The sequence below is a fragment of the Pogona vitticeps genome, chromosome 6, assembly GCF_051106095.1.
Source record: "Pogona vitticeps strain Pit_001003342236 chromosome 6, PviZW2.1, whole genome shotgun sequence".
In the NCBI taxonomy this organism is placed as follows: Eukaryota; Metazoa; Chordata; class Lepidosauria; order Squamata; family Agamidae; genus Pogona; species Pogona vitticeps.
The window spans coordinates 118912055-118919634 of record NC_135788.1 but is presented as its reverse complement, the minus strand read 5'-3'; the positions used below and the strand labels follow the sequence as shown (position 1 = coordinate 118919634).

At 49.5% G+C, this 7580-nt stretch overlaps 1 protein-coding gene across 1 annotated transcript; it reads left to right on the top strand.

Moving 5' to 3' along the window:
* Nucleotides 1-2049: 2049 nt before the first annotated feature.
* PSME2 (proteasome activator subunit 2) lies at nt 2050-7351 on the top strand. Its single transcript, XM_020809305.3, has 11 exons — nt 2050-2243; nt 4270-4302; nt 4415-4477; nt 4596-4682; nt 4783-4810; nt 4955-5052; nt 5402-5470; nt 5860-5927; nt 6578-6632; nt 6924-7010; nt 7128-7351. Exons 1-11 carry the CDS (start codon nt 2193-2195, stop codon nt 7206-7208), a joined length of 720 nt encoding a protein of 239 aa, XP_020664964.3. The 5' UTR covers nt 2050-2192; the 3' UTR covers nt 7209-7351.
* The last annotated feature ends 229 nt before the right edge of the window (nt 7352-7580 follow it).

Genomic DNA, 7580 nt, shown 5'->3' with positions numbered 1-7580 from the left:
TTCCCCCTTTCTAACTGCAAAAGATCGTAACGTTTCTTCAAGTCAAGGCCCTCTGTGAGGACATGGTGGGCCCGCTTGGGGTGGGGTGGGGTGGGGTCCGCGGACCCCAAGTCTTGAACCCTAGACTAGACAGCATCAAGTCCAGCCCCAGTTCAAGAGGCCCGGGGTGGTGGTGGTGGGGATCGAACTCATGACTGCAGAAACCACCGAGCCATCCAGCAGTTCAGAACCTCCACAGCGGCAGCCAAAACACTTTTCTCCAAGCAAGTCAAGGCAGGGGGGAACCTCCATTTTATCCTCACGACAGCCCTGCGAGGTTGTCCCTCAGTAGAGGAGACCGGGGGGGGGGGGAATCCCAGCCGGGGTTCCGTGCTGCCTGCAATTCAGCATTTCCTGCCTCCAAATGGGTTCTCCCCACCCCCACCCCGAACTCTGTTGCAGGATCCAACCTCTGGGCCCTGCTTTGCAGAAGACATAAAAGTTAAATCTTGGGGAAGTTACTTTTGTTGGAAGGAAACCTTCTGAGGGCAGAAAAAAAGATTGCGGGGGGGGGGGGGAGAGAGAGGACAGCAAGTGCACAAAGATAATTTGTTAAAAAGCACTTTTATGGCTTTCAGAGTGTGGAAATATTGCTTTTTGGACTACAGTTCCCAACATGCCTGTGGGATTATGGGAACTGTAGTTTAAAAAAAAAAAAAACACCACAACCGGGTAATAACCCCACCACATTTCCAAGGGGTGTTTGCTACCATCTGCTGTGGTACAGTACCACCAACTTCATTCAGACCCTAAAGGATTATGGGAACTGTAGTCCAAAAAAAAATTCCAAACAGTTAAAACAACAACAACACTTTCCTACGGTCTGTTGTTCTACTACCGACTTGATTCAGACTTTGGACTTTAAAAAAAAGTGGGAGAGGGGAGGAATTCAAATTTTGGACTACAAGTCCCAGCATCCACCACCCCACCCCCAACGTCCGGAATTGGGGTGTCTAGTTACGTCCCAACGGGAACCCCCCCCCCAAGGCACCGGATCCGGGTTTGATCCCGCGGAGGGGGAATTTTGCAAAAGGCGTTTAGAAAGGGTGGTGGTGGTGGTGTGTCTCCTCGAGAGGAGAGGGAAGGAGGTGGGGGGGGAATCCCTTACCTGATGGGGGGGGATCGTGGAGGGGGTCCCCTCGAAGCCGCAACAGCTGATGGCAAAGCGCAGGAAGGAGGCGGATGATGGCGGGGGGGGGGGGAGTGTGTGAAAGCGAAAGAGGAAGGAGCCGAGCAAAAGCTCCCAACCCGTCGCCCCGCCAGCCCGGGAGGAAGAACTGCAGGAGCCCGGCTTGGGTACGGGGGGGGGGGAGCGCGGCCAGGGTGCCTCTGAGCGCATGCAGAGTGCCTCCGATCGCGACACAGCGACCCCCCCCCGACCCCCTCGGGGGCAGCCGGCGATCTGCTTTTGGGGTTTCTGCGGCCGGGAGTAGAAAGAGAGAGAGAGAGAGAGTAAAACTTGTGAAAAGTTTCTTGGGAGGGGGGACTACAACTCCCATGAACCCCCCCTCTAACCGGGATGGTGGGGGTTGTAGTCCCTCCCCCAAGGTCGCTTTTCCCCCAAGCTCTTTCTCTGACCCCGGTGGTCAGGAAGGAAATAATAATGATGATGACCTAACGAAGCTGGCGATTTCGTGTTTTTTTAAAATCTAATTTAATTGTGCATTTAATTTTTAAAAATGGGTTAGGGGGGCGTTGGGTAGGATTGGAGGGGGTGGATTTTTAAATTTGGGGCTGCCAACACGACTTTAAAAAAAGAGGGGGATTCGTAAGATTTCCAGGGGCACCTCGAGAAGGAGGGGGGGGTCCCAAGAGTTTGGAAGGAGCTTCGCGGGCGAGGGGATGCTGGGCATTGTAGTCCCCCCAAAGGCACGCTCCCAAGCTCCGGGGTAAGGGGTAGGGTGGGGGGGGGGCTTCATTTTGTGACAAACACATACACACATACACACCCCCTTTCTCTTTTGAGAGCCTCCTTCCCGGGAAGGGCGGCGACACGGGATGGGGCGGGGCGTGAACGTGTGAATGCGAAAGCGAAAGCCCCGAAGGCGCCCGCGTTGCTCCCGTCGGTCGGTTCCGCAAAGAAACGGTCGTTAGAACGGAGGCTGGTGCTGTTTGGTGCTGAAGGCAGACCCCCCCAAAAGACACACACCGCCATGGCCAAATCCTGCACCGCCATCCGGGTCAGCAAAGAGTCCCGTGAAAAGGTGGGAAAGGAAAAGCGGGGATATTGTGTGTATGTGTGTGTGCGTGTGTGTGCCCTGGCAGGGAAGGAAAAGTCTGGGTTTCTTCCCTTCCAGAGGGAGCGGGAGGTCCCAAAACTTTGGCTCGTTCTCATGGTTCTCTCTTAAGGGTCAGCAAGAGCAGCTCTGAACATGTGCAGAAGGCACTCTCCGCCCCAAAGGCCACCCCCCCCCGCCTCCCAACCTCTCTTGTTCTGCTCTGTTCCTGGGAGGGGGGAGGAACCGAAGCGGGCTCTTTAAACCTGTTCTGGTTTGCTTTTAGTAGTGGCAAGGGGATTCTGGGAATTGTAGTCCAAAAAGCCATGTTTCCCAAGCTCTGAGGCTTGGCTTTACAAAACCATGGGCCAAGAAAAAGATGCATGCCAGCAAAAAAATTAAATTAAAAATAAGGAGTGGCGCTAAAGGCTGCCCACATGGGATTTGTGGTGTTGGGGCTTCGCTGCCTGGTTGATGAAGCTTTGGTTCCTTGTGGACCGACGCATTTGGTAAATCATCATCATCATCCTCTTAGAACTGCAGGTCTTGAAGGGAGGACCCCAGGGATCATGGAGTCCGGTCCCTGTCCAGGAGGCCCTGCGGGGACTTGAACTCGCAGCCGCCTCAACCACGGAGCTGTCCACAGAGGGGAGAGCTCTTCCGAGGGCCCAGGTGGTTCTTCCCGGAGAGGGACTTGCCTACACCACAGTATTATATTTTAATGTAAGCTTTCCCATAGGTTCTGTTTCTCAAAGAGGAATAAATGGTATATTTCGCACTCGTGGCCTCCTTTTCCAACATTGTTGTCTTGATGCAGATGGCGTTCACTTCCAGAGAACCTGCTGAGGGTTTCCCCTTTCAGTTTGAGAAGTCACTTCAGAGATGATGGGTGCCAGAACCAGATCTTAGAGGCCTTATTATTATTATTCTTATTTCTTTTGGACTACGACTCCCAGAATCCCCTAGGCAGCTATGGGAGTTGTAGTATCCCCCCTTTTCTCCCCCTCAAAAGGCACAACTTCCAAGCTCTGGTGATCAATAACCCCTGTGGGTTGTTAGCGGGAAGAACGAGGGGAGCAAGCAAATTTATTTGTAATTGGGAGGGCTTTTTTTGTCACCCCCAAAGATAATTTAAAAACACCACAAAAGTTGATGACAACTGGTGGTTGTTTGTAGGCCATTTTCTGACAGCAACCATTTCCGTCACGGAAAATATTCCACATGTTCCCACTTCAGCTGTTTCCCAGGAGGTCGGGTGAAGCCACATCCCGAAATGTTTCGTTGTTCTGAATGGTAAAGAATAAATCTTGTGTTGGAGAAAAAACAACCCCCCACTGGGGTGTGTGTGTCACAACAGCCTACCCCCTACCTGGAGGACTCCAGTTGTGTTTGACTACAAATCCCACCACCCCAGGGGGCACAGCAACCCACGATGCACCGCCACTATGAAAGATAGTTCTGTTCGAACTGTGCAGCGTTGTGCTTTGTGGGCGGATCCGTTGTGCAGGAAGAATGGCGGCAGATCTTCGAGGAGGCAAAAAAGAGGTTCTAGTTAGAGTAGACCCAATTGAATCAATAGCACTACAATTCAGAATCGACTGCGCATTCATTAGTATTGTTATTCAAAAAACCCAGGCACAGTCGAAATTATAAAAACAGATGCAAGTTTTAACCAAAAACCTAAGTATCTGTTAAATATCAGCACAGTATATATGCTGTTCCTAATATTGCCAATGTTTTGTACCTCTGAGGGTGTGATTTCGGAGATCTGCAACTGCTTGTAGTACTGTGATGATGATGATGATGATTAACCAAATCCCCACTGATTCAGTGGGCCTACTCTAGTTGCAACGTATTATACTAAGCAGAAGAGTCGGTATACTAAGTCACGAAGAGTCGGACGCGAGTAAACGACGACGATACTAAGCAGAATTCCAGTCGTTATTTCCATGTATTTCTTTACGTTGGACCCCAGAACTGGTTGCCTTTCATAATCTCTTTTCTTTTTCCCTAGATGGCCCTTTTCCGAGAGACCCTTTTCAAAGAGGTAGGTCCTTGCATGCCCCCCACTGAACACCTTCCCAGATTGCACCCCCCAGGTCCCCAAGCGAACTGATTTTCCTCTCTCTCTCTCACCCCCCCCCCCCACATGTCTACAGGGTGAAGAATTCCTTTGCACGTTTCTCCCGAAAAAAATACTCCAGTTGGATCAGCTTCTCAAGGTAAGAGGACCCCAATCATAACCCTCAAGGTAGACCCCATCATTTTTGGGAGATGGGTTTCTCTCGCATCCCGTTTTCTTCTCCCTATATTTTCATCCTTATCCCCTTTTTTTCCCAGGAGGATGCGATGAACCTTCAAGATTTCAATTCTCTCCGGGCTCCCCTGGATATCCCAATCCCAGACCCACCCCCCAAAGATGATGAGGTGGGTTACTTTAAAGGGTTCTTCTCTCCCCAAAAAGATTTCAGTTACAGACTATAAGGAAAAGCGTTACTCAGGACTTGTTGTGTTTTTTTCCCTACAGATGGAAACTGAGAAGGAGGAGAAAGAAGGTGAGGCAAAAAAACGGATGTGTGGATGTGGGTGATATTTGACAGTTGAAGGTTTGTGTGTGTGTGGGTGTGTGTGTGTGTGTGTGTTGGGGGAGTGTCACAGCGTTCTTTGTAGTTACATGCATTTTTTTCTCCCACTGCCAGCTCCCAAATGTGGCTACCTGAAGAGTAACGAACTCATCATTTCACTTATGAATCGCGTTAAACCCGAAGTCCGGGAGTTCAAAGAGAAATGTGCTTTGGTGAGTTGTGAAAGCACCTCGTTCCTGTTCTTTCCCTCACTTGCTAAACTAAGGCTGGGCAACATGCAAGCTTCCAGATAGTCTTCGACTACAACATCCAGCATTCCTTACCATTGGTTCCGTTGGCTGGGGCTGCTGGCAACTGCAGGCCTGCACCCTGTGGAAGGTCACACTTTTCTCGCCCAGGTACCAGACATACCATCTGCGCGGCGGTGTGCCCCGAGCTTCAAAAGGTTCACTTTCAGATGGTGGTCCGCAGACCGCTAGCATCACCGCTGGCTACGTTAATTGAAAAGTGTGGCAGCTTCCTGCAGAAGCGTCTTAGTTCCTTATTCCTTCTTCCCATCAGGTTGCAACCTGGATTCAGCACTTGATTCCCAAAATTGAGGATGGCAATGATTTTGGGGTGGCAATTCAGGTAAGAGAAACTGAGTTTCCCAGAGGATCTATATCTCACTTGGTCCCAGCAGAGAATGGATCCTTCTTTACCCAATTAATTAATTTATGATTGGTACGGTCTAGAGATGGGCATGAGCTCTCCTCTGCCTCCCCCAGCAGCTGCCCACTGAGGCAGGGAGGCAGGGCAGGAATTCCTGCAGCGCTGCCTTTGAGTGGGCGGCTGCTGGGAGAGGCAGAGGAGGGAAACAAGGACTGGTCAAACACCCAAAGAGGAGGAGAAGAGCAGTCCTAAGAGTTGTTTATGTGAGATGTTTGTTTCAGGACGGCCGGAAAACTGGGGAAGCGGAGGGAGAATGAGCCTTTTTTACGCCTATACACACTCATTTTTATATTTTTCTTTCTTAACAGGAGAAGGTGCTTGAACGAATCACAGCTCTGAAGACCAAAGTAGAGGCCTTTCAGACCACCATTGCCAAGTAAGTGGAAGGTGGAGGTAAAGGGAAAGGGCATGTGTGTGGCGTCCCTCTTCCAAAGCATTGTGGGTAGGGCACATCCATGCCCATTTCCTTAAAACAGACTAAGTCTCTCTCTCTCTCTCTCTCTCTCTCTCTCACACACACACACACACTCACACACTCACACACACACACACACACACACACACACACACACGGATATGCTTTCCTGCCGCGACGTTACGTTGGATTTCAACATTCAGCATTCCTCACCATGGGCTGTGCTGATTAAGGCTGATGGAAGCTGTAGCTCAGCAACCTCCGGAGAGGAGGTAAAATTGGTTGAAGGAACCAATCTCTTAGGGGTAAAAGATTGGTTCCTTCAACTGGAGTGATCTCCTTTCAAACGACCCTTCTCGCTGCAGGGGAATCCCTCCAGCCCTATCTTAAAATGTAGAATCTTTCCAGCGGGGGCCACAAGTCCTGCTTGGGCACGGATCGGGGGGGGGAGGTCATGCTGGAGCACATTTTCCTCCCACCGTATGATGGCTGAGAAATGGATCACCTCAGATCACTGCACCAGCAGTCCAAATTGGGATCTACTCCCCTTTATGACGCACCTGATGTTAACCTTGCCCGTTGTGACCATCCGGTGCTGCTCTTCATTCCAGGTATTTTCAAGAACGTGGAGACGCCGTAGCAAAAGCCTCCAAAGAAACTCATGTGGTGAGTCACAGAATGGAAGTGTCAGGATGAAATCCCGTTTTGTCCTCTTGACTGGGAATCAGCAGAGGAATTACGAGACCTCAGCCCCTCTCCCTTGGTTTCCTCGAAAAAGCTCAAGAGCTTGGAAAAACTACCATCTTGGACTACATGTCCCAGAATACCTCTTGATTTGTAGTTCTTCATCATCATCAGAACTTTTCCAAGCTCTACAAAGCCTTTCCTAACAGGGTCTCTTTTGAGATTTTTAAAATGATCTTCCTTTTCCATCTGACGTCCCTGTCATTTCTACAGATGGATTATCGGTGTCTCGTTCATGAGCGTGATGAGGCCATATACCGGGAAATCCAGATCATGATCCTGGACATCCGTGGGTTTTATGTGAGTATGCAGAAGGATTGTGATCGTTCGCTGGCAAAGTGAAAAATAAAACAGGGAAAAGAAAGGATTCAAACCAGGAGAAATCTCATCGAGTTTCCAATTTTCTTACGCACACAGGCTGAGCTGTACCATATCTTGAGTGTAAACCTGGAAAAGCTGACCAACCCTAAGGGTGAAGACAAGCCATCAATGTATTGAGGGACCCCTTTGCTGACGCTGGACAACGGCCTTTGCTGTCATTAAAATAGAAGGCTGAAAAGAAAAGCATTCAAAAAACCTAAAAATATGTATATTTGTGTGTCTTTGGTTGGCATTGAAAAATAATATAATTGAATGAATTTGGTGTCCCTTTTGCTTATGTTGTCATTTTTTCTTAGAAGGGTTTTATGGAAAGAAATACAAACAGCCAGGGGAAAAGAGTTCCCCCTTTCTTTCTGATTGGAAAGTTCTCACTGCCTACATTTTAAAAATGTCTTTGATGCTGCAACTAATGCGAAGCCTCTACCTGAAAGTTTTTCTCTTTATAATCAGATTAATGTAGCCGGCTCCAAAGCACACACTCAAGAGTAG